Below are 27,616 nucleotides of genomic sequence, written 5' to 3'. Positions count from 1 at the left end.
TCAGAGCCATGGACCCGAGGGGGCATTGAACGGTTCAGCCCAACGGCTCGGGGGTCTCTGGGGCTCGGGAGGGAGTGTGCTGGGAGTGCTGTGCTGCTCTTTGGGTTTGTGTTCTGGCTAGCGGGAAAAAGGTTCTGTTGGTTTGTCTTGTTCTTTTTCCCTTCCCTTCCCCCCTTGCCTCCCTTCCGTCCTCACCGATCCGGGGAGCCTGGAGGTGGCCCCGGCTGGTCCGAGACTGTGTCTCTGTTCCCTCTCCCGGAATTTGTTGTATTTTGAGGGGTTTTTTTCCCCTGTTCTACCTTGTTTTGTTTGGTGTTAATAAACAGTTTGGTTTTTTTCCACTTTCACCTGCTGTGACCCACTTGTCTTATTGGTAGAGGAAAAGGGGAGAGGCCCTTTTCCCTTTGGAGGAGACACTCACTCCAGAGTGTTTCTTCCTTAAGTTCTGTCTCCAAAACCGAGAAATAAATTTGGTGCCCAACTTAAGGGGCACGTGAAAGCGGAAAAAAACATTTTGGTTTGAATAACTTTTGTAGTGAGTTCACATCAGTAAAACCACACTGTTTAATAGTTTTTCTGTGGAACCTAACCATAAGTACATGTCCACAGCTATGGGCAGTCAGGTCCCTGGCTTACACCTTTTGTAAGTCAGGAATAAGAATCAGGACTGCCATTTTAACATGCTTGGTGTTAGTGATCTCTCGAAGTTTGTCTGAAGTAATGGAAACCATTGAGAATGTGTATGTTATGTTGTTTTTCCATCCTGGCCCTGGTAGTTTCCTTTTGGAATGTATTAGCAATTACACCCAGTTTGTTAGGGGAAAAGCAGGGGATGATATTTCCCAGCCCTTCATCTCCTTCTTCCCCTTCAGATCTGGCACGTCACCTTTTGAAAGTGTCCAGTTTCCCCTGGATGTTAAAGATACCACTTTTTAATGATGTTATCTAGCAGGGTTTCTCTATGTGGTCTCCAGCTTGTCTAAAATAAGGGCTGAGATTTCCAGAGGGGTTGCCCAGACACCTGCCCCAGTTGTGGAAAATCCTAAGTGGTGTGGGATATGGGAGGACATAGGCCAGACCCTGAAGCAGTTTTCTGACCCAGTAGCCTGGAACTTCCCTCCTGAATGAATTCAGAATCCAGCTGAGGTGAGGAAGTATCTGAAGGAAAGCTGCAATAACAACACGGATGAAAAGAAAAAGCTCATTGCCATGTGCTGGGTCCTGGCCAACGCTTACCGCATCCTGCTAGATACTGTAGGGCAGAAGATACAGCCAGAGGAGCAGGAGAATAAGCCGGCAGACACCCCAATCACTCTGGCTGCAGCTAAAGCAGATGGGGAGCCTAAACCAATAACGATTGCCCCTGCCCAGCGAAAGAAACACAAAGCCAAATCCATTTGCTCAATGGATGATGACAGGCAGCCAGGACCTTCACAGCCAGCAGAGGAATCTGAACCTGAAATCATCACTGAGTCCCTGTCCATAGAGAGCCTTTGTACCCTGAGGAAAGATTACACCCGATAGCCTGATGAAACTATATTATAAAGTTGGATAGTCCAAATCTGGGATGCTGCAGGCAATGGTACAGTTCTGGATGGCACTGAAGTGAGGCATTTGGGATCCCTGTCACGTGACCTAAGTATTGACCAAGGGATGACAAGGGGCCCTGAAGCTCTCAGTCTCTGGACACGGCTCTTAAGAAGTGTGAAGGAAAGATACCCGTGCTGGAAAGATCTCCAGCTGCAGCTAAACCCCTAGAAAACCATGGAACAAGGGATTCAATGCCTGAGAGAACTGGCAGTGATAGAGATCATATTCTCAGGTGACCAAGCAATTAGGAGCCCTGACATGGTAAAATGTACACCAGTGATATGGGGATGAGACAGTGAGTTCTACGGTGAGGAGGCTCCGGGTGTATGCAGACACTGTGCACGGCCCAACACAAGCAAGAATCGCAGCTGTGGAAAAGAGTCTGTCAGAGACCATACAGAGGGTGGAAGACAGGATGGACAAGACTCATCAGAAACTCAGGAAGGAGCTGAAAGAGGGCCTTCTCCAAATCGCATCCGTGCAGACCAGAGGCCGTTATCAGAAGCAGACATCCCACGGCTAGGGAGAGAGGGTACACCCCAAGAGCTGAACTGTGGTTCTTCCTGTGTGACAGTGGGGAAGACATGAGGAGGTGGGATGGAAAACCAACTTCTGTCCTGACAGCACGGGTATGTGAATTGAAGGATGGTAATGCTGAGAGAGGGAGTTCCACCAGAAGGGAAACAGCTCAAGGTTCAAATGATAACCAGGACTAGAGGGTCCCTGCCTCTAGCCAGGCAGAGGCCAGGGAAAATCGTGTCTTTTGGACAGTGTGGGTCCGATGGCCTGGCACATCAGAACCACAGAAATATGAAGCCTTGGTTGACACGGGCACGCAGTGCACCTTGATTCCACTGAGACATGGGGCAGAACCACTTTCTATTTCTGGAGTAACAGGGAGATATCAGGAGTTGACACTACTTGAAGCTGATGTGAGCCTAACTGGAAAAGAGTGGAAGAAACATCCTATTGTGACTGGCCCAGAGGCCCCATGTATTCTGGGCATAGACTTTCTCTGGAGTGGGTATTCCAAAGACCCAAAAGGACTCAGGTGGGCCTTTGGAATAGCTGCTGTGGAGGCAGAGGGCATTCGGCAATTGAACACCTTGCCTGGGCTGACCGAGAATCCTTCTTCAGTTGGGCTCCTGAAGGTAGTGAAGTGAGTGCCAATTGCCACCTTGACAGGTGCATTGACGGCAGTACCGGACAAATAGAGATGCTGTGATTCCCATCCACACAATGATTGGTGAGCTGGAGAGCCAAGGCACGGTCAGCAAGGCCCACTTCACTCACTCAAGGCCCTGTTTGGTCTGTATGCAGGTCAGAAGGGGAATGGAGATTGACTGTGGACTATTGCGGCTTGAATGAAGTAACTCCACTGCTGAGCCCTGCCATGCCAGACATGTTGGAGCTCCAATACAAGCTGGAGTCCAAAGCAGCAAAATGGTCTGCCACCACTTATATTGCAAATGTGTTTTTCTCCATTCCTCTGGCAGCAGAGTGCAGGCCTCAGTTTGCTTTCACCTGGAGGGGTGTGCAGTACACCTGGAACCGGCTGCCCCAGGGGTGGAAGCACAGTCCCACCATCTGCCATGGACTGATCCAGACTCCACTGGAAAAGGGTGAGGCTCCAGAACATCTGCAGTACATTGATGACATCATTGTGTGGGGGAACACAGCACTGGAGGTATTTGGGAAAGAAGATCATCCAGAGTCTCCTGGAAGCCAGCTTTGCCATCAAAAGAACAAAGTCAAGGGACCTGCCCAAGAGATCCAATTCCTAGCTGTATATATATGTATAAACGTGTGTGTTTAAAGCTGAATTGTATTAATCTGGGCATTGAGCAGATGGTATGGAACAAGGGGTGGAACGTTCTGGGGTGATGTTATGAAGCCGCTTTATTCCTTAACCGTCCGCTCAATGCCCAAGGACGCTGGATGGACCTGGGGCCGGGGTCAGAGCCATGGACCCGAGGGGGCATTGAACGGTTCAGCCCAACGGCTCGGGGGTCTCTGGGGCTCGGGAGGGAGTGCGCTGGGAGTGCTGTGCTGCTCTTTGGGTTCTTTTATGTTCTGGCTACCGGGAGAAAGGTTCTGTTGGTTCGTCTTGTTCTTCTTCCCTTCCCTTGCCCCTCTTGCCTCACTGCCTCCCTTCCCTCCTCGCTGGTCCGGGGAGCCTGCAGGTGGCTCCGGCGGGCCCATAGGGTGGCCCTGGCTGGTCTGAGCCCGGATGTCCGTTCCCTCTCTGGGCATTTGCTGTATTTTGAGGTTTTTTTTTTCCCTGTTCCACCCTGGTTTTGTTTGGTGTTAATAAACAGTTTGGTTTTTTTCCACTTTCATCTGCTGTGACCCACTTGTCTTATTGGTGGAGGAAAAGGGAAGGCCCTTTTCCCTTTGGAGGAGACACTCACTCCGGAGTGTTTCCTCCTGAAGTTTTGTCTCCAAAACCGAGACACCAAGGTTACTATTTTTCATTTTCTACAGGATGCAAGTACTCCTGCATACTTCACTAGCAGTGATACAAACACTTCTGGCCAAAGACCCGAGAGTGTATTACCTTGAACTCTGATAACCACTCCTCCACAACCCCAGTATCCACAGCTAACATCTTCCAACATCTGCTTCAAAACCTTCAGCCTGAAAGAGTAAGCAAACACAGTTGTGAATACTCCAGTCACTGCATTAAGCAGATGATGAAAATTAAGTCTCTGTGAATATTTAAAGAATCTTATCATGCTTTTACTTTTTAACATTTTACATGCTGACATTACTTTGAACTTTTATTGTACCTCACTTATCCACGCTGGTGGAAGCATTAAACACAAGAGTTTTCACATACAGCAGTTTAATAAATTCCAACTATGTACTGTGTAGGAAGCTCAGTAAGTCAAAGATTTGCAGAAATGGCACTCTGAAAACAAAAAATATTACCTCCTCAATTTCAATTTATTTTTCAGGTTACAGAACTTGAGAGGAAACTGTACAGACTGAAGAGAAATGACTGTTTAGGTTTTTCCTAGTCAACTGCTATTCCTACGTGGAAAAGGTCACTGAAATAAAGGCGGATGGAAACCTTTCAGTCCTCCCCCACCATGGCAACTGCAAGACAATGAGCCTGCTGCCTCAGCATGGAGCCTAAGACGGACTCCCCAGCCCAACACTCCACCCAATCTCAGACAGAGGGAGGTCATCAGCAGTAGGACTTGAACACAGGAGATGCAGAGTGGCTTCAGAAACTAATTTCTGATTTCTCTTCAATTTTGAGAAATCACTTAAAAACAATTGTCCCTTGGAGCAGCTTATTCTGACACAAAAGACCAATATAGCATTAAGATACAAAACTACTAAAAGAGCATGCTGTTAGCTTATCCAAACTGTGCCCATGGATTTCAACTAGAGACAAAATTAAATACTCATCTGAGAAAAAAATAAACACTGTCTTGGTGAAATGTTCAGTCATGGCAGATATCCCGTCCTGATGCCTTAGGTTTTAACCTTTGTATTTTTCAAATTCTGTATTGCTTGGTGTAGTTTCTTGTAGCCTGTTAATTTCTGCTCTCTCATGCTAGGTAGACATAACAAAGCCTCTCCGGCCCTGCTTTCCAAGGACACCAAGACTGTCCTAGGCAAAAAAGTATAAACCAAAGAGCCTCTAAAGGGGGGCTAAGCTGTGGGGGAAACTGAAGCTTTAACTGGAGAATTAACCCTGCTATGCAAATGAACCAAACCTATAAAAGAGTGAAGAACTCGTGACCTGGGGTCCATCTTGGGGTCCATTTTGAGAATAGCTTCAGGCTCCCCAGGGTGCACCTTTGAAGGCCTTTCAAATAAATACCTCTTTTATTCCCTTACTCCTGTCTAGTCTCTGTTTCTAGGAGGCCTCTTAAGGCATCAGTCCAGTTTTACTTTGCCAGTTTAAAACTAGTTTTGAAGTACTGATATCCAAGTATGGGCTTGTCCATGAATGACACGCAAGGAAAAGATGAGAGGGAAGAACTGCCTTTTATAACACAAATACAAATATTTTGTTCTGAAATCCAGACTGTAGTAGAGCATATACAGACTATATACAGTATATTTTAAGAATCCTAAAGGGACAAGAACCAGATATGATAATAGCAAGAGCTCACTATAACACTCCAAAGCAAGAGGAGTGGGGAAGCACAAACTTAAATAAGGTTTTAAGTAGTGGCCAAAAGCTTTCAGTGCACAGACAGGGTTGTGGAAATGACTATTCAGACATGAATGGCAAAAGGAATCGAACAGGCTGTTCAGCAATTTCATTTTAAGAATCATTTTAATACACAATAATACCATAAGGCAACCAGAGACTTCTATGCCCCCTTCTCCTCACTTGCACGATCATTAAATAACAGACCTGGACAGGTGAAATCAGCTGTGGCAACAGCCTCTCACCACCCTAGAAAGATACACGAGTGTGCACAAAGCTTACAAGAACACTGCCTTTGGAGGATGAAAGGACAATAGGGAAGGGCAAGGAAGCGTAAGCACTTGATTTTTGGAGACCAGACTACTGCCATGGCTGGATATGGGCTCTTTAAGGATTGTGAGGCAGGAAAGCCATCCTTTATTTGGGAGAGCAGCAGGGACACATGGAGCTTGGCCCTGCTGTGGACGATGAGACAGCTGGGAGCTTACAGGTCACAGATGAGAGGGCAGAACAAACATGGGTGACATTACGGCAGGTGTTTGCTACTCATCACCTGAGCAAGACAAAACATAGGAAGCCCTCTTCATACAGCTGAAGAAGCCTCACATTTACAGGCACCTGGTCCTCACATGGAGCATGAACTACCCTCTTATCTCTTGGAAAGGTAGCAGAAGAGGAAACAAGCAACCCAAGTGGTTTTTGGACTGCATTGATTATCACTTCCTGAAACAGGTGACTGAGGAGCCAAGGGCAGGCCCTCTGCTGAACATCGTAATTACAAACATGGAAAAACTGGCCAGTGATGTCAATCAAGGTCAGGGCAGACACAGCTGCAATGACCATGACAAAGGAGATCACAGGATCCCAGTAAGAAGGATCAATGCAAGAAGGAGGATCAGCAATGTTCTAGAATGGTTCATGGGCTTTTGCAAAAATATCATCAGCAACAGGAAAACTAGGGCTCCATGACTGAATTAGCAAGGGATCTGCTGAGAGAAGATACAGAAAAGGCCAAGGTATTCACTGCCACCTTTGCTTCTGTTGTTACCAGCAAGAGCAGCCCCCGGGAACCCTGGATCTCAGAGCACAGAAAATTGCCTCAAGTGGCAGAGTGGCTGAGCAGTCTCCATCCCTGGAGACATTGAAAACCCAGTTTGATAAGATCCTGAGCAGCCAGACACCTGTTTCAATTTTCACTACTTTGAGCTAAGGTGGCTGGACTTCAGAATCACCAAAGATCCATTCAAACCTCACCCATCCTATCACCCTTTATCAACAAAGAAATAGGAAGGATTGCCATGAAGAATATTCATCTAGCTAAATACCAAGTCTTTCTGATCAGCACTGACAGTCTCTGAAGATGTAACAACGAAAATACAGAGGAGCAACCTCTGAATACTCGGCATAGGTTGTGTGAGAGACTCTGCTGTGAAGGGAAACTTTTAAGGATAATACCATGTGCTAACAAACACAAAGGCTAGTCCTACTACAGTTACTGAAGCAAACACCTTACCAGTTCCTACAGAAGCCCACAATCTACTAGCCCTACTTTCATTCCTATGAAGGTGGACAAAGGTTTTTGCAGCGTCTCATGCTTCAGCACAGCTGACAATCGTAACCATTCCCTACTGAGCCCTACTAACACCACAAATACCTGTCCTAATATTGATTGTTCAAAGCAAAAATCCCATTTTTGGAGTCAAGAGGAGTCCTGGATACACCAAGTCCATAGCTGATATCACATTTATCTAAGAGATGCATTTTTTTCTCACCTATCTCTAGTGATTCATCAAGCATTATTTTCAGATTAAAGGTTCCCAGAGCAGAGAGGTTTCATTTGACCAGTAAAAACAGTAAGAGCATCCTTGGCTGGCATTATCCATTGGAGTAAGAATAATAAGTTTTTATGACTAATTTTATGACTAACTATTTAAAGGTGACTTTTTTTTTTTTTGCAAAAGCATGAACTTTTGAAATGACATCTATAAAAAAGAAACAGGGCAAAGTTTTTGCTGATCAGATCTTTTATATTTATTTTTAAAGGAGCAGAGGCATTCCATTGAGAGTTAAGGCAGTTGAAACACACAGGAGATAGACTGTCCATATTTTACCTTTATGCACTAAAAAATCCATACATACCTGTTTAGCCCACAGCAACACACATTTGAGTATCACAAATAAGAACTCTAACTTTAAAAATATTTTCCATGAAAATAAAGATTATGTGTTAGATTGATGTCCCCTAGAAGGAAAAAAAAGCCTCAATTTCACACATCAGCTGTGTGGGATCTATTTAAACAGGCAGACAATCTACTGCTTTGCTGAAGACTGCCTCATTTGTCCTAGTTAAATAACAGATCAAGTTGGACCAGCACAATATTTGGACAGAGTTGGAAAAACGAAGACTGTTCCAAAAGGAGGATTAACAAATTTCACTTAACAACACAATTTTTTGCTGAAGCCCACAAAAAGTTTACAAAAAGTAAGTCTAAAATGGGATTTCTAACACTAAGTGGACCAAAATAACCTTCTACAGAAAAAAAAAAAAAGACCCAGAGGATTAAAAAAGCATGCCTTAATTACAGCTTTGTTTCAGTGGATATAACTGCAAGATATAGGCCACTGTTAAGCATGAGATGTCCCAGTCACTACAGAATTAAAACAACATAAAGTGGATAAAATAAATACCTGCTACTTTGGGGATTATTAAAAAAAAAAAAAAGTAAAATTGTATTAAGAATATACTTTATATATGCCAAAACTGTAATGAAAATTCAACTACTACACAGCATTTTTCCAATAGAAGTCTTGTTTTAAGATCAGCATGTTATTCTCTTTAAATGAGTATTTTTTCCTTGGTCTCTTCCTACTAAGTCCCTGCAAAGATTTCAAATGAGTGGAGTTTGAGAATTTCTTTAAAAACAACTTGCTTTTGTCACCATAAATCAAACACCACTTTGATTAAACGTGACAAGCCGCTTCAAATGTCCCCATGCTCCTTGTTCATTTGTATGTCCTGATGAAGATTGTTACTGGAAAGATCAAGAAGTCTCAATTATTTAAATACCACACAACCACTTGTGATGCAACTCAGTAACAGCCAGGTGGTTCATCTCTGTTGAATTTTTGTTAGACACATATATATTATTAACTTGTCTCACACATGAAGTAAAGCCACTTTAGGTGATACTCTCTCATTGCAGGTCTTATCTTCATAACTGCCACATGAAAGCAGGCATAGCTTATGCAGTCTAGCTAACACATGGCTAATTGTTTATATTTATATGGCTAATACAACCTGTATGCTTGCGCCTTCTGACTTTTCCGCAAGACTCTCAACTTGGATTAGCAGCCAAAGAAAGGATTTATAATAAATAATAATTAACAATGCCCAAGTCCTAAGCAGCCTCTGAGAGCTGTCAATTGGTCTTGCTCTAATACAATAATATAAGTCTTATAATCTCCTTATAGAACCAATTTTTGGTTTGTTTCAAGGTGAGTAGTACAACTCAAATAAGATACCAAGGAAATTTATCTGACAAAAGCCAAGTCTCATTTAGAAGAGACTTCTGCAAAGTCCCTAAGAAGGTAATTTTCCCCCCCTCACCCATTACAGCACAAATACATCAGGAACTTACTGAATTTCCTGTTTTTTAATAGAGGAGGGAGAAAAAGTTACTAGGCACTGAGCTGGTGGAGGGCCAGCCAAGACAAATTAAGACATATTCTCTTGCAAACTTACTAATGCATCCATCTACTTAAATGGCTTTGGATTTTCATACACATCACTCAAGACTTTAATATAATAATATCAAATCATGCATTTGAATGACATCACAGACAACACATGCACAGGTTTTTCTTTAAAAATAAACTCTCACAATAGGTGGCTTTCTTGCTCTTTACAGCTATCCAGTGTTTGCAGAACTCATCCACAGAATGCATGTGCATCTGGATTAAGTACAAGGAGGCTGGACTTGGATAAAAACAAACTCTTGAGTTCTGCAGAATTGACCTTCTGAAACCGCAGTATTAGGTATTTGCTAGGGAAAGTCACGAGCTGGAAAGAACAAAACCAGGAGCCAAAAACTGCTCAAGTCCCACACTCTGGGAATTGCTGGAAGAGAAGAGAAAGCATATACTGCATCCTTACCTAATCTGTAAAGTATCTGCTTGGAAGTCTGTATTGTTTGCTTAAAAAAAATTTTAAAATTAGCTTAAGGGAAACATGGAACAGAAAGTTAAGCTATTTATGAACCATCAGCCAAATGTGTCAACTCACCCCAGAACAGGGACAAAGTAAACTTGTGAGCATTCCATTAGGATGCATCAGACCCACAAGAGACCCTTAAGTCCCTAGTAAATGCTCATCTTCTCTTCTGTAGTAGTTTGCACACAGAAGTAGGGATGGGCCAATTAGGACTCAATTTTTCTTACCTTTAGATGTAGTACAAGTAGTATTAGAAACCTTTTAGTCAGCTCTACTTGATTTATCAAGTTCACTTAAGGACTACAGTCTACACTTAAAATTCACATTGCTGAACACTTTTCTCTCCTTGTTTCAGAGACAAAGACACAATCCCTGGTAAAGCACAGAACAGGAAAGAGCACTCAGACAAGTGTATTCTTGATTCGACTGACAAAGAGGAGAATGTATTTTCCTGATGTCAGTGCACAACTCATTCTAGTGATACAGTGATCTGTTCATTTACTATACAGTTTTGAATATGGTCAAGCTGTTCTGTTCAGATACTTGTAGGTGCAGTAATGGGTAGCAAAACATTTGAAGTCTCTTGAGAAAAGAAACAGATGCTAGTGTGGACTCCAAAAGCCACTCTGACAGGTTTCAGAAACCACAAAAGTGAGGTCTGACTTCTTGACTTCGACAAAACCCCAACAAAAACCCCATTGTGCTAAGCCTGAAACAGTCACATGCTCTATTCAGATATACAACTGCAAACAGTGCTCAAAGACTTGGTATCAAATATTCTCTGATAATTGCCATCTTCAGTTTAAAAGATGACGACAGCCACGGTGCACCAAGCATCACTGACTCAGGCTCAAGCAAATTCCTAGAATGAGAGATGGTTATTCAGCACCTTCTAACAAGAGAAATAACAAGTTTTAGGTGATACTATAGGTGACAGGCTCCAAATAAACAGGAGTTACCAAAAACAATGTAGGAAGGAAGTATGCATACAGGTCTGAGTACATTAACTTTATATAAATGCACAGGAAAAAAAAAGCACCTGGACATATGCATGGAAGGATCTACTCAGAGCCACTAAATATATAAGCACTTCTAGTTCAGAAAGCTGGAGTCAGAGGTTGCTCCCCAGCACACTCTTCCAGTTTTCTCTCAGTTCCTTTCTTGGCCTCTATTAACAGCCACTGTTAGACAATAAGGTTTCAGAAATTCTGGTCTGATTCACTATGGTCATTCTGCAGTCTTCTGCATAATACAGTAGTCAACACACAAAGATAAGTGTTCTGAACATTTGTTTCCAGTGGTTTGTAAAGATTACTGGACCTTAGGAACTGAAACTGCAGTCAATTTTAATTTCATCTTGCCAAGGGCGTTATTCAGTTTTGCTTCCCATTTTCCCCTCCCATCTGTCAGTGACAGAAGCAGCCTTAGATAGAAGCTCTTATTTAGAGCTTACACTTTATACCACAATGTGGAACATCAGCCTTAAAGAGTCAGGAGTCAACAGACTTTTCCATGATATAGATTTAAATAAGACTTCCTGATCCTGTGCACATATGCTTCTCAAACAATTTCCACTTGGAATACGACGAAGTGATATACTTGCCCATCAAATAGAGAAGTCCTTCTGAATGATAGCCATTACAGTTTTTTTGAAAAGATCTACTAATATTCAGCCACAGATGAGAGACCTCAATTCAGTTTTGATGCCAGCAATTAAGGAAAAACATAGTCTATAGAAAGCAAGCATATATCAACTAGACCATACAGAAACTATAAATAACTGTCTTAAATGCAGTTGTCTCTTCTGCAAAGTATCCAGTACCACAGAATACTGCGTGGAGGTTTCTGGGCTGTAAAGCATCAAATACTTCACATATCAGAGTATAACCCAGTCTTCTATAACCTTTGAATTCTGTCAAGAGGGGGAAAAATAAAAAACAACAAACCACCTATGGCTGAAGTCATGAGGTTGCAAGGCCATTTACAATGCTGGCAAATAGTCACATGGGCACACATGACCCAAAACATTCATGATGAAAGCTTTCTAAAAGGTCTCAAGCAGAAGGTAAGATTCCCAATAGCACAGGCTTTTGAATTTTTTAATCCTGGTCTTTGACTCCTGGCAAATTTATTTGCTTAATTTCAGATTAGCAATCAATTACAAACCACATTTGTGCTCAACTAACCTTGTATTTACCCTTTACTACCAAGGGGAAATCTCTCCCAAGACAACCAAATGACTCACGTCAGCAAAACAAGTCACCAGGACAGAGATACGAGACTACAATCATTGATATATTCACTTGAATTTATACAAGCCATAGTAAATCAGATCTATTTTTTTAAGCAGGACAAAAGCAGCCCTAACAGTACAGCGCCAAAATGAAGTGAGAGAAAATAACTTCCACTTGAATCTTATTTTTTCATCTTCCTTAACTACTTCCTCCTTGCTGCCTTTTTTAATCCTATTTTACTATTTCTTCCCTGTTGCCTACTGCACCAAAGCACACTCTAAGTACATCTGCATATTGATAACCATAGTCAGTCAAAACTGACCACCTGTAAGACAACTTAGTCCAGTCAGCTTACACCCCATTCTCTGGCATGCAGAATCCCTACTCTTTCAAGCTATTTAATCTGGAGTATATCCTCAAATGTTAGCTTTTCTATCACCTGTAATATATCAATAGTTTCATTACAGGGAAATAAAGTAAGCGCTATTACTTTCAAAGCAGTTTTTCTTAGCACCTAAAATATACTTGCTTCCTCTTTTACTTCATGCACATTACTGTTTACATCTTATTGACTCTTTAAGAAAGAACAGATATAAACAGCATAATCTTAGATAGAATAAAACACACATAATTGAAAAATCTTGTCTTAATTTAAGTCCTTGCTTATTCTGGATTAATATAGTTAACTGTTCAACACATACAAAGAAAAATCAAGATAATAACTATATGCATCATAAAGAAAGAGAATTTAAATTAAGTAACATTAAAATGAGTACAAGCACAAGTTTAACCAAATGAATGAACTAGAAAGCTTTAGAAATTTTGTCTGTTTTCTATGTATCAAGACTTCCATAACTTGTGTTGAGAACATCAGTGCATTGGCAATTCCACAGTAACACGACACAGTGCTCTTATCACTGCTGTAACAGACAGCAGTGCTGCACAAGTTCACCACTTGCAAGGAACACTCTGTACAGAACCCCAAACAAACTTACTGTTCTTTTGTACCTTCGTTCCCTAAGCCCAAAGTACACTACATCCCTATGAAGTCAGGAAGCTTTCTCAAAACCCAAAGGCAAATTTAAAACAGTGAAATATAATAAGCTTTAGAGAGAATAATTGTGTTGCAGCTTTAATTTTAGTATTGCATGTCAGTCTTGAACCAACCAATGGTCTTTTCAAAAGCATGGAGCATTATTTAATAAGCAGTGCTGTGACATGTAGTTCCTTGCCTTCTCAACCTTCAATGCTACCACAGCATTACCTTTTACAGGCAGTTATTCACTTTAACTATTTGTGAAGTCGATTTGCTGCAAGCTAATTTTAAAAACCAAGTTATGATTTCTAAATGAAAATTGCAAGCCATCTCAAGTTAGAGTTTGTTCAGAACAGTCAGTCACATATGAAAAGAAAGATGTTGTGTAATTCAGCTGCTGAAAGACACTCAGTGTAAAGCATGCACAGGCAGATGCTGCACAATAGCTTGAGTATGACTAAAAAGCATGTGGAGAACTGAGCAGGGGCTGTACTTCATCTCTGAGCATGAACTGTAAAAGACACAATTACAACGCCTTCTACCATTACAGCACATAGTTTCAGCTAATACAAGTCCAGAAGCATTCATCTGGCAAGTAGTTTAACAGGGACCTATCAGAAGGAAAAAGACTCAGCTGACAAAGCAGGGGCAGGAGTCTGAGAGACTCTTCACGTACTCTTTAGCAGCAACATTAAGAATACAAGACTTTTGACCAAAACATCCCAACTCTGCTGGCTGAGAATGAGATTTTAGGAGACACTGCCTATTTCCAACCCTGCTGTAGGTATCTGCACCTCTTTTGGTTTGGAAAGCAGAGATGTCTACCTGCAAGCCAGACACTGACTGTAGAAAATACTACACAAGCCACACGAGGAAGACGTTTTGCAGCATCTCTTGGGACTTCCATTTCAACTGAATCTTCCTTCTGCCTCCAAAAAACGTGAGGAACTCCACAAACTGAGAACTGGGCTGCAGAAGTCACAGGTGCTTCAGAAGTTATTTATGTCAGGTTCAGGCCAGGATGGGGTTAATTTTTGCAGTAGCCAAGAGGGGCATGGCCAGGACCCAGAGGCTATTCTGTACCACCTCATCACTTCGGGGAAGCACTGGGTTAGCCAGTTCTGCATGGTGAGCGGTGTTTGCCTATTTTGTACACTTTGTTATTGATAGTGTAGCTGTTACTGTTTGCTTTCTTATTCCACTGCTGTTTCCAGTAAATTGTTCTTATTTCAACCTGTAATCTTTACTTTTTGTGCCCCTAATTCTCCTCTCCATCCTTACGCAGGGGAGGGGGCAGGGAAAAGGGGGACTGACAGAGATGCTGTGGTTTGGAAGGTTTTGGTGGGAATGCTAAATTGGGGAATACCATTCCTATGCCAGGACAGCCTTATTTGATAAAGTGCAGGCCCTGCTTTCAGGCCAAATCCATTCCAGGGCACCCAGCCCTTCATAAAGAAAAGAGAACTCTCCCCAGGGCTCCCATTGGCTTCTCCAGATCAGCTGTGTCACCGCACTGGGCTACCCAGGGTAGATCTACAACATAGCATAATATCAGACATGATCAAATACAACTGCAATGGAAAGGTTTGATTTTGACTCCAGAACCTTTATTTTAAATGAGTGCTATGACATATCCCATCACCCTAACCCTACCAATGCAGCAGCATTAGCATTCCTGATGGCTTTCTATCTGAAAAATATTATCTCCATCATTCCTGATAGCTTTCTATCTGCAAAATATTATCTCCATATACCATTCTACCATTTCCACAAAGACCATGAGAGAAAAGTAGGAACCTTGCTATTAGGAATACATCCCAGATTTTATAGCAAGAAGAGGTTTATGGTAGTCTACTGACAGGTGTTTTAGTAGCTCATTTTCACAGAAAAAAAAAAAAACATACAAAGGTGTGTTTTCCAGAAGAGGGGTGCATCAATACTGCAAATAACCTTAGGACTTAGGTTTAGTGGTTGATAACTGCTCCCTGTTAAATTAGAGAATTAAAATTATCCATCAATATATGCATGTAATGCATGTATTTAGCTGTGTTAAACAGTTTCAAGAAAAATATGCTTTATCTCTTCATGACAGTTCTCTTATTCTTCCTCATCCCTTCCCTTTCCCCCACCCCCATAACAGCCCATCCACATATACTCACAAGACTGGACACACTCATTTGAAAAACATTTCAGAGCAACTAAGAACAATTTTGTGGGTTTTTACATACTTTACAAGCTACAGAAAAACATGACTTCTCAACTAAAATTTTTAAGAAGAGCAGACCCACGCTTCTGTCTCATTCAGAAGATACATCCAATACATTAAATGCTCTATTGTCACATATAAACGCTGTAGCACAGACGAAATATATGCAACTGAGTCACAAGACAATTTACTACTATGTGTGCCTTGCTCTGCATTGTAATTTAAAAAAAAAAGTCAAATCCCAAAAGCGTAATAGTGTCAAAGCAGAAAAGGATTATAATTGTCTTATGTTAAGAGATGTATTAATTTAGATTGAATTCATGTTAGATGAAAAAGCTTTTAAAACAAAAAGTTCCCATTTCATGAAAGCATTTAAAGCTCAGAATATTAATTACTCCAAGAACGCTAATAAAACTCAAAGTATACAGGTTCTGGAAGGACTCTCAGAGTTCAGACCAGGGTATAGTACCAAATAGTCTGCCATTACTCCAAAGCCACAACAACAGAAAGTTTCTAAGGAATTTGTATTGTTATCACTTGGGTAGCAGAACACAGTTTAAGATCAAAAATAACAGAGCATACATTCATCTTCTTTTCCTGTTTATCTGCATTCTCATTAAATCACACAATGTCTTCTGCTCAAGACAGGTCTGACTTTTAAGAGTATTCTTTGAGACCTACATATCTTGTAGTGCTAGAAGTGAGCGGTGTTTCTATAATTAATTATCAATTCAGAGTCCTGGCTTAGAGCACAGAATTAATGATTTACATCCAGGAAAATATTTCTATAGCCTAACTACAAAGTGGTCAAAATTTGTTTCTACAATAATCTCGAGTTTGTGAACTTGGGAACTTGATTGAGTGTATTGTGCTTACGAGAGGCAACTGAGAAGCCACTTGAATGGCACACAGTTGTGCCAATACATGGAAACTGGTCATTGATTGCACTTGTATTTGGGGCACAGTGGACTCAGATGAACCAGAGCCAAAGGACACCAAAACAGCCTAACAACCCTTGGACACAACATGTTCTGCTTGTAAAAACTGTCATAAGCTTATGAAAGAAGTGTTGCAATGAACCAAGAGCAAAGCAACCCCCATCACACTGGAGGAAAAAACCAAATATAATCTAAGTGGATGGCCACTTTTCAAAGAATATGACATTTGAGGGGTGGGGGTTGATTGCACAGAACAAAAAGATCACGCACCCATCATTTAACATCAACAGATGCATTTAAAGAACTTCTTCAAGGGTAAGTGTGGCATCACTTGGTTCCTGTTTCATCACTCAGTTAACTTCCTATTCCCACTTTTGTCCGATCCTCTATTTACTGTACAAGCAGGACGTTCATCTAGGTTTCCTTCTTCCCATGACATCAAGTGTATCCACATCCTACTCCTACTGAATTTATACAGGACTTTTACTCTACCACACCAAGAAGCAGCTGTAAATGGTTAAATTAGTCCCTGCCACTGTTTCACTGGATTGCTGCAGCTTTGTGAGCATAGGTGAACTAGCATCCACTTCTTTATCAAAACAGGACAAAATCTCTAAGCCACTTCTGAATACCACTAAAATAGGAATGAACCAAAGATTTCCATTACTTTCTTAAGGAATGAATGAACGTGTGCATCATGTATGCAAGGCAACTTCACAGTTTAGAGATCTCCTCTGATTATGTTGTTTTGGGTGGAAAATCATTATCATTTTTCCCTGTGCAGCTACAGTTTGCCACTAACAGTCTGGGAGAAAATATCACTGCACATATAACCACTCAATTCTAGTAAAAACCCTTGGTAACCAATGCAAATGCTTTAGAGACTCTTACATTTTAGCCTAAGAACAAAGAGAATAATATTGAAAATACATATACAAAACTAAAGTCAGTAAGGCAGCGAACGAAGTAGCAGAGACTGCAAATTTACTCAGCCAATCCCTAGCATGATGCAGAAGTGCTGGAAGAGTTCTGCTATATTTGTACACATTACTGAAAATTCAACAAAACTTCAACCAATTCCAGCTGAGACAACAGAATCCTGTTACTTCAAGCTGTATCATTGCAGACTTCGCAGAACAGATGTTTCCTTTGTTGTGTTTCACTGAGTAACAGAACAAATTTGATTGTCTGAAGTGTCTCATCACAACACAACTGTTGCAAAAATACCCCTCATTTACAGTACTGACACATTATGCTGCTGAGAAAACAGGAAGGGGGGTAAAGAAACTCAGATTTTTTTCCTCAGCTTTACAATCAAATATAAATCACATTCTCTTAAGACAGGCAGAAATTGGTAAATATTATACCAGCACTCACAAAGCTACAGATGCATGTGTAAGCAGATGTGCAGAATTACTGTCAAAAGTCCCTCACCTGCTCCTTTGGCTGCTGCATTGGGAATTTAGTTCAAAGCAGGGGAAAAAATGCAGGAGCCTATTAGTCTTTCTAGACCTGACATACAGAGTCAATATAATTAGGAACATGAGAGATGTGAGCGGAAAGACTGCAGCTTATTGAGCCTAAAAGCTATAACTGAGTAAAAACAGTAGCACGTCTGCAGCATGTGACATGAAGCAGGCAGGTCTTTCAGCACATCCTAAACAAAGTCAATAAGAAATATATTCTTTTAACTGAGTATATAGTAATTGGTTTAACCAGATGTGCTACTAACCACAAACCGTAGGATAATACTCAGCATTTCACTGGCAAATCGAGTCTAAATTGACTGTAAGGAACATAAAATTGTTGCTTTAGCACAAGTACCAAGAGCTAAGGAACTCCCAAACACTGCTCCTTCCCACACTTTGATTACACTTTTCTCCCCTTCATCACAGAATACATGATGCTGCTGTCTACCTACTTCAAATCTGGAAGAAACACAATTTCCTTCAGCCAGCAAATACTGCAAAGGAGTATTAACCAGGGGAAAAAAAAAATTATTTTTATACCTGAAAATCCTTTAGTCCACTTCCTCAGGTAGAGATGTTACTGTAGCATACCTGATGTGTCTTACACAGCAGAGTGAAAATATTCACAGTATCCTGACAGAGAAGGTGGCTGGCGTTAAAAACCTGTCAAATGCAATTTTTTTAAATTTACTAGGTCAACTTAACGCTTTTACACATATTCCAGTCATCTCCTTTAATATAGCAAATAGTATTAAAGGAGTGAAAAGAATTAAAAATAGAAAATAATTGCTGTTACTTATGAGAACAGGATTCAACTGCTTGAAAACAAATCACAGTGACATAGTACAGCCTTGTCCATTAACCAGATGCTCATGGAGACCTTATATTACCCAGCACTAGCTCCTGTACAATACTCAGACTACTAGACAGCTTAATTTTTGAGTATTAGATATAATTCTCTACCACATATTTAAAGTGTAACGGGATTCTGCCCCCCTTCCTAAAAAAATGAACTGCAATAAAATATAGCAAAAATAGTGAATCACGATGTTTAGTATTAGCAAAATATTAAAGCTGTATGCACTGTTCGTCAGGTTGAAATTAATGCCTTGCTGAAGCATAAATATTTATCCAGTGCAAACAGCAGGAAACCTTAGGAGACAGCATGGCTTTAAGCACTGAAGTGTGTTAATTAGTACCCAGTGCAGTTTCAGAGCATGCTATGCTATTTTTAAATAAAGCTTAGCTTCCAAATAGAGGGAAGTAAGAAAATGTAAAGGTAAAAGATAAGATAGCCTAAGAAAGCTGTCTTTAATAGCTGTCAAAAGTGACCCAAATATACTTTTTTTTTTGGCACAAAGCTTAGAATGAGAGCTCTTGTGCCAATCAGGATGGAAAACAGGTACTTAGCAACTTTTGCATCAGCAATAAGCACGTTTTACTAGCACTACTTTTACCTAAATTTCTTCACTATGCTTTGGTTGCTACACAGCACTTCATATAATCAGAGGTTAGAGATGGAAAAACAAAAACATACATCTGTTTTGAAGAGATAACCCATTTCCAAGACTTCGTCTCAACAATCAGATGATTCTTCAGCATTGCTGGTCATTTATAAATTAAGAAGTGTTTCATGCATGCCCTCACTTTGCATGGCATTCTCCGTATACAAGAGTGATGATAATTAAATATGTGTCCAAATTCCATGTCCTTTATTGATTCCAGTTCTAATAAATAATGCTCCTAATAACAACTGTTTATTGAACCCATCTGTTTTACATTTGTATACCATTTGTAAGTTACACTGAAGCCTTCCAAACAGAACCCTTAATTCATCACACAAACAACTACACCAACATCCTCTCCTTTCTGGCACTACAGGACAAAACAGGGTCACATTCAGACAATTTCAGGACTCACTTGGCCGTAAGTCATACTGCTTTCATTCACTATCTTTCCAGTTGTTAGCAAAGCATGTAAGTTCATGTGGGGATGTTACTAAAGAAATTGCCATAAATAACAGTTGCCCTCACAGACTCGGCCAAGATGCTATTTTTATTCTGCTCCTCTTGAACATGGTCCTGATTAGGGCAAAGGCTTCAAAACAGTTTCACCAGAAGTACAAGAAAATACCTCATATCCAGCATTAATTTAGAAATGCTATAAACTGAAAACTATTACAGTTGTTAGATCTTTCAGATGTAGGTTTGGTGTTTGGAGTTTTTTTTTAATATTTAATTCAAGAGTATTTGAGTTTTCAAGCAAGTGAAGTTTCAACACAAATTCTGATCGAAATCTGATCTACAGAAAGAACAAATGCAGAAGCATTTCACCTGTCAGCCTTGTGGAAAACTTTTTAAATTTCAAATGTTTTCAAATAACTAAATAATTCAAGTGTCAGTTATTTATAGAGAAAATCTCAAGTTCATGCAGAAGTACTTCATCTAAAAAGTGTGTGCATACACTTACAAGTTGTAGAGTAGAGGAAAGAGTCTGGTCATTGCAGGAATAAACATTTTAATGGCATGCAGAGCTTGAGCAGCAGCTTTAAACACAGCTTAGCAGCAATATGCAGTTGCTACACACTAAAAACATTTTCATACTTTAGTACTCCTTGTTTTCAACAACACTGACACAGAGTTCTGTCCTTATCCTGACACCTTGTTGCTGCCTTCCAAGATTATCTCACAAAGCATTTCAAATAAACTAATCCAATTTAAGTTTCTAAATAAGTGATGCTAATAAAAAAATGCTTTAATTCCAACATATTCTCCCCTTCCAAATGTGCATTTCATACGTCACCACTTCAATTCTAGCAACTGAGGACAGCCAATGCCAAAAGGGCTACTTTTCCTGGAACAGAAAGAAAACACAGATTGAAAGAAAAGATCTCATGCCTACAATTCTAATTTAAGTGGTCTTTTATGTGTATATATATATATATATACACACACACTTGCACAATTAAACAGAACAGCACTAACAAAACAAAAGCTGTAATTCTCCTAAGCAGGGAAACTACAAAATTCCAGTAAACCAACAAACTCAAGTACATCCTACCAAGTAGGTACCAACACACTGAAAGACGCTGCCCATGAACTGCAGGTTTTAAGCATGCTGTATTTTCATAATCCCATGGAAGTCTCAGAGATTAGACAGAGTCACTCCAGTCAAACTATCTAACCTGAGAAGATAATTACAGATGGGCAGTCTTCAGTTTTGCACTTTGAAGCATATGCAGTTTGGACTCTAGTTCTCTTAACTTCAAGGAGAACAAGAGTATGCACACAAGGAAGGTCACAGTGTCAGGGTTTTCATTTCCTATACAGCAAGATCAGATCTCCTGCTTAAATTTCATGCACGTTGCTCCTGGAAGACTGACTGCTTGGTAACACTGAAGTAACACACGCAATGCAGTGATTCACAGGTGTAACCTCCACTTCTGCCAACAAAACTACCTGCACAGTCCCATGGGAGACCTAAGCATAAACTTTGTACCCAATCTTCCATTTGCGAGAGAGCAAGCATGCCAGGTTATGCAGAGAGCACATTTGTCAAAGGGAAGGGCTGGGAATGAAACCTGGCCTGGCAATTCACCTAAAGGATTTAAGTCTAAGCTCTTCCCAATAGAGGCTTTGTATGTTTGCTGAGTGCACAGGTGATCTTTGTTAGGAGCCCAAGAGCTACTGCATTTTAATATTCTCATCAACATAAACATTTATGCCTCATCTGAAAGCCTCAAATACTCCACAAGCTCTTAGTCCCAAAGGAAAGTCTGGGAACTGTGACTTTTCTCTAAGAAACCATGCAGATTTTGCAAACTGTGCATTTTCCATACAACCTCAAAAAACACAGTGTTATATCAGGCCATGAAATATATATTTATTTTCTAATTAAAATAACCAGACATTAGCCAACATTTGATAACTAAAAATTTAAACCTCAAGAATGAAAAGGTCATTTTCACATTGCATGCATTGAAGTCAGTAACACATTACGAAGACAACCTAACATTTAACTTAAGGTTCACTTTGACGACAAGTAATTTCCTGACATGAACATGCAGATGGCTCAAGATACTGCGGTTTTAGAGGAATGTGTACTATGAAACAGACTTGAACTCAGTGACTTACTACTAGGTTTGACCCAGCCACATGCATCAGCCAACAGGCTCTTCTCCCAGCTTAGAGTCAGCCCCACTGTGCTAAGTAAAACACAGATGACACATACCACTTGTAGTGCCCAGCCTTGCAATATCTCACACACATGTTTGTGATACAAGTCCTCACCAAATTAGAATCCAAGTGACTTAACTACCCAGCTATGCCTGAGAACTTGTCTCCCATGGACTCTCTCAAGTGAAAGCAAACCCGCCCATTCAGGAGACTACAGCAGAATTTCAGCATGATTCTGTCCCTGACAGCCTTTCTCCTTGGAAGAAGCTTTCTGATTAAATTTAATATGTCCCTTTAAAACAGCTCACCGCTGCAAGGAAGTGAATTGTTACAGTTAATAAATTATCCCAAGTAGTACTGAACTTCCTCAAAATTATCATCCCTCTGATAAAAGGCCAACTAGAAGTGCCTTGCCTCACAAAGAGATTACACAGAAGAGAAGCAGATGGGTTCTGTATTTCAAAATTTGCATTTTTACTTTTTTTTCCTACTATGGAGGAAAAAATACATCCAAAAACACTGCCAGAAGGATCTAAAATTCAACTTCAAAGTGTATTACTTTTACCAAAACTATTTCACTGATGAAACTCCAATAGATTGCAAATGAATTTGACCACATCATACAACACTACTTACTTCTTGTAACAAAAGAACTTGTTGAAACGTGGAGGGAATAAAAGTAAGTCACCCTTGGAGGGGTGAAACTGTATGATCTTTAAGGTCCCTTCTAACTCAAACCTTTCAAAGACATTGTGGAAAGCACAAACTTCTGAAAAAACACTGTAGAGTCCAAGTCCATTATTGGAGGGAAAAACTGCAGAAAAGCCTTTTAAATGCCAAGAAATGCAGCCATCACTCTACACTTTGCTTCATAATACTGATTTTTGCCTCTTTGCAGTGCAATTTACTCAAGTTGCCTTAAAAAAAAGTCACTAAATCTGAATTTGCAGCTAACAACCCTAACCCCAATCGTGTAACAGAAACTTTCATACTCTGTTCTTCTACAGTCATCTCCTCACGCACTGGCAGTGTACGCTAAAACTTCTGAAAGGTCGACACTAGCAAGCCTTCATAATCCTCAAGTACACAAACCTTTCCCCTGTGAACCTAAGGCTCAGGAGCTTTTTCGGCATAGAGCTGGAATTCAATTGTACGGGAAACAAACATGACGACTGTCGGGATTACATGGGACAAGACAAGTCCAGGGGCACTATCTCTGCTTTCATCGTCACCTTTGAAACAGAAAGCACATAGAAGGTCACTTCAATTTAATGTGCGCCACGTGAAATCACGAAGCCCACGGAGGCACAAGCCCTGCAGCCTCCGGCTGGCTCGGGAGCCGCCAACTCCGCGGTTTCTAACTGTTGCTGCCACCTCCCGCATCCCCGCGGCGGGCACCCAACTCACCGCGCCGAGGAGAGCACCAAACATGCCCACAGGACGGGTTAGGATGAAGGCGTTTCACAGCACGCCGCCGAACCCTGCCCCAAACCTCCCACGAAGGTCTGCAGTGGAGCCGGGAAGCCCGCTGCTAGGCACCGCGCTGCCTGCCCTGCTCCGGGGACACCGCGGGAGCAGCTCCTTTGTCTCTCCCGCAGCCCCGGCCGCCTTCTCCCGGCGGCAGAAGGCGCCGCTGCCTTGCCGGCCCCAGACGCCCCGGCGATGCCGCCGCTTGCCCGCTCTGCCCTGCCGGAGCCGGACCGTGCGCGGGCGGCGCGCGGCGAGCGGGCGGCCAGGCACGGCCGGGATGCCGGCGGGGCCCCGGGAGGACCCTCGGGAAGGGGGGAAGATCGCAGCCGGTACCGGAGCGGCGCCCCACAGCCCCGCACCAGGGACAAGGACCCGCCCTGCCCCCGGCAACTCCGCCGCCCCCTCCCGGCCTCCCTCCCCGCGCCCTTCACCCACCGCCGCCCCGGCGAGTCACGGCCGCTCCAGCCGCGCGCCGCCGGCTGCCCCAGGGTGGGGCGCGGGACCCGGAGCCAGAGGGGCTCCGCTCAGTCGGCCGCGAGTTCCCCGACGGCCACGGCCGCCCCGTCGGGATGCGTCAGCCCCGCGCGGGAAAAAAAGTTGTCCCCGCGGGAGCGGTCGGGAATCGAACTCACCCTGCCGCCCGGCGGCTCCGCCGCGGCCGCGACTCAAACTCACCCTCCCGCCGGGAGCGGCGGCGGCGGCGGGCGGGCACCGCCCGGCCCCACCGCTGCCTGGCGGCGGCCGCAGCCAACCGCAGCGCGCAGCGCGGTGACGCCAGCCAATAGCGCGGCAGAGCGGACCGTGCGCGCGCCCCGCTCCCCAATGGGCGGGGCCCGCCCGCTCCGAGGGCGGGCGGCGGCGGCGGGGCCGGGTGGCAGCGGTGGGCGCGCTGTGAGGGCGCCCCGGGGGCGGGCACGGAAGCCGGAGGAGAAGGCATCGGCTCCCCGTCGCGGGTGGGTCGGGAGCGTGGTCCTGGCCGAAGCTCTGGCGGGGTCCGGAGCGCTAAGCAGGGTCGTGCCCCGCGGCGAGATGCGCCCCCCGGGCCAGCGCCCGCTCCCGAAACTGCCCTGCGAGCGCGGGTGGCAGCGGGTACTGGAACAAAACACGGGCGGCAGCGCTTGGGATGGGTTCGAGAGAGTGGCTCCAGAGCTGCATGGGTTCTGCCGCCGTCCCAAATCACGCATTCCCCCCGGCCTGACACTTTTAAATAAAAACAGAGCTGGAGGCAGGAGCAGGGGGAGGCGGAGTGACGTCTGACTGTCCCAGCCCAACAAAGGTACGGCTGACAGCTCCACAGGAGATGTTTCCAGGCGCCCTGATGGGAATGCCACAGAATTGAATGCCTCTTAATTTCCATCAGGCGTGTTTTAATCATTATTTAGATACTGAATTCTTATCAGCCTTCCCCAAGTGAAGCAATTGTGGGCAAGTCTCATTCCACAGCACTCCAAGGCCTTTTCAATTACAAGTATTATTTTTCATCCCCCCGTATTTTTTTCTACTGAGTTCATCCTTGGACTGCTCTGAAGAACAATCTTGAAATAAAACTGCATGCCCCACAAATAGCTACTTTTGATTTTTACATCTTTTTGTTGCCACCGGAATGTCTTTGTAAGTATGCTTTCAGGATGTTTTATTCCTCAGAAGCACGCACTTCTGGTAATCTTCTGGATTAATAAAGATTAAATTAATCAGTAATCTAATTGCTCTGCAGTGAAATCAAGGCAAAGAGGCTGTGATTTGGCCTGTGTCAAATACCATGTAATGACAGAGCCTGAATTAACACCACCAACACTGTCACAAAGTGCTGTCCCGTATGATTACTCATTTAAAAGCCATGGTCTTCTATGCCTTGCCCATGTTCATTTCTTCAGTTACTCTGTACAGGTAGGTAATGTGTTCACACCCAAGTTTATTAACTTCCTTGGAGCCTTGAACCTGAGAAAATACCAGGTTCAATGCACTTCCTCAAGTTTTTCTTGGCCATCCTGCACATGGACATCAATATCATTCTGTCTGAGCTGTTTCTAGACTTGTGCTATTGTACCGTTCATTTCCATAGGTATGTAGCATATTAATTTGTTGACAATAAAATGTGTTGCTTTCAAGGACCTTTTATAACATAAACCGTAATACATAAAAATTGCTTTTAGAATATAAATGTCTTACTAAGCCATTTGTCTTTAGAATACTCCCACTGTGCTATGGTCTAAATTCAATCTGTCATCAGTTTCTATGACACTGGATAAAATAGGTCTGTTTTCCTGAAAAGATAGACACTAGTTCCAACAAAGGTTTAAAAAAGCTATATTATTTCACTAAGATGAAGAGAGACAATTGAATGACATAATCTTAGGAACAACCAAATGGAACTTTTAAAGGGAGATAATAAACTTCTACCTTCGAAAGAATATACATCTTATCACAGCCAGAACACTTAACAGTTTGGGGATTTTGTTTTTTTAAAGACCTTTGCCTGACTGACTTTCTCTGCATTCCTACCACGATTTCTGCCAACAACATTGCAGGCATACACAGCTTCCATCACAATGTCTTGCCCACCTGCTGCCTGTAGCTATTCCAGAGACCCTCCTGGTTTTTCTGACCCAACAGTTACCAAAAAAAGGCCAAGTCAATTAAGTCTGAAGAGAACCAAGTAAAAAAAATCCACATTTCTAAACATGATTCTGTCCCCTCAGCTGGTTTACTGCTCAGTTCTGCAGTTCTGAGAGCAGCGTGGACCAAAGAACAAGCAACGGAAGCAAAGACACAGCAGTGCAGGAGCAGTTTATTAGCCTGCATGCTCAGACCCAGTGTCAGGAGGGGGACTGAGTGCTGATGTGGCTTGTGACATACTGAGTAACCCTGATAATTGCAAACAGAGGTACTGAGATCACACTATCATTAGTTATTAATTTTACTGTTATTAATGTGTTGTAACTGTAATGATTACCAGAAGTAATGAATCATCTGCAAACAAAAGGCAGGCAAATTATTCTCATGCAGCAGCTAACTGTTCTTCAATGTCAGGTCACATTATCAAAAGAAAATAGTTCAGCTTGTATTACTTCCACAGATTTTATTTTTTTAACTCCTAAATTATTTTAGTGTTTCAGGCATTCTTAGCACATTAGCCTCAATATTCTAGATGCACAAAAAAAGTATTCAATAAATTTTCTTTTTAATGTGTTTAGATTTTTGTGCAGATACGTACACATCACTTACTGCAGTTTAGTCTTATGTTTAGGGCAGAGTTTTTTTGCCATTAGTAATCCATTTCAAATTGCCCTCTCAGAGGAGGACCACAAAGAATCAGAACTTTTGTTCCACTTTCAGAGCAGTCAGAACTGCTCAGTGCTGTTTCACAAACAGTATTTCCAGGAAGATCTCTTCAGATTTCATAAAACATTCTAATTTCTCAGAAATATAATTTGGAACCTAGAGCTTCTGCCTGCTTCATAATTTTCAATCTCTGCCTATTCATTACAAGTTCTTATATTTAGATATATAATGGAGTTGTAAGCTTCTTTAAAAATAGAAATCCTTGATAAATAAATACTTAACAACCTTAATCTCTGTCATATGACCATGTTCTTAAAGCTCAAATCAACACAGAGACCATTTTAAAAAGATAATGCATCTGGACCATGGGAAAAAAATAGCAGTTATTTCTAGTCATCTGATCTCAGACCAAATCTGTAGCCTAGGCCAGGCTGGCTGTGACCACAGTAACAGCACGTGCTGCTCCATGGATGGGAGCACCATTGTGGAGCAGCCCTTCTGTTTTGATTAGGATGGAGCAACACTCGCTGCAGAATTAAGAGCAGTCTGTACTCTTGATTAGAAATTCAGCTAAGATTTTCAAAGATGCCCAGAACTCACATTGCTCTCCTAGAGAGCCTTTGATTAACTCCCCTAATTGGGTCTACAAGGAAGCATCGAGTCGTTCTTCAAATCAGCAGAGGTCCAAGAGCTTTGTATCAAATGCAAAAGGCCCTGGTCCAACATTCTCCATGAGAACAGTTTCAGTAACCAAAGCATGTAAAAAGTCAGGAAGAAAAGAAGTAAGAAAATCATGCTGACCTAGGAAGAAAAGACAGATATTCTGAAATTTCTT

General features: G+C 42.1%; 1 protein-coding gene across 4 annotated transcripts in view; it reads right to left on the bottom strand.

Annotated features, from left to right (window-relative positions):
* Positions 1-24,219, bottom strand: part of FAM126A (family with sequence similarity 126 member A) — a 47,701-nt gene extending 23,482 nt beyond the window's left edge. For 3 of the 4 annotated variants that reach the window (XM_039549216.1, XM_039549218.1, XM_039549217.1), the window contains exons 1-2: positions 24,132-24,219; positions 4,148-4,227 (exon numbers count right to left, since the gene is read on the bottom strand). In XM_039549216.1, coding sequence (XP_039405150.1) covers positions 4,148-4,198 — 51 coding nt within the window. In that variant the 5' untranslated portion in view covers positions 4,199-4,227; positions 24,132-24,219. Of the gene's footprint in view, positions 1-4,147; positions 4,228-18,394; positions 18,490-24,131 lie in introns of those variants that run through there. The other variant, XM_010399044.4, reaches the window with a different exon arrangement.
* Positions 24,220-27,616: the final 3,397 nt, after the last annotated feature.

Source organism: Corvus cornix, chromosome 2 (genome assembly GCF_000738735.6).
Source record: "Corvus cornix cornix isolate S_Up_H32 chromosome 2, ASM73873v5, whole genome shotgun sequence".
Lineage (NCBI taxonomy): Eukaryota > Metazoa > Chordata > Aves > Passeriformes > Corvidae > Corvus > Corvus cornix.
The sequence above is the reverse complement of the archived record's forward strand: the minus strand, read 5'-3'. Positions and strand labels throughout refer to the sequence as shown.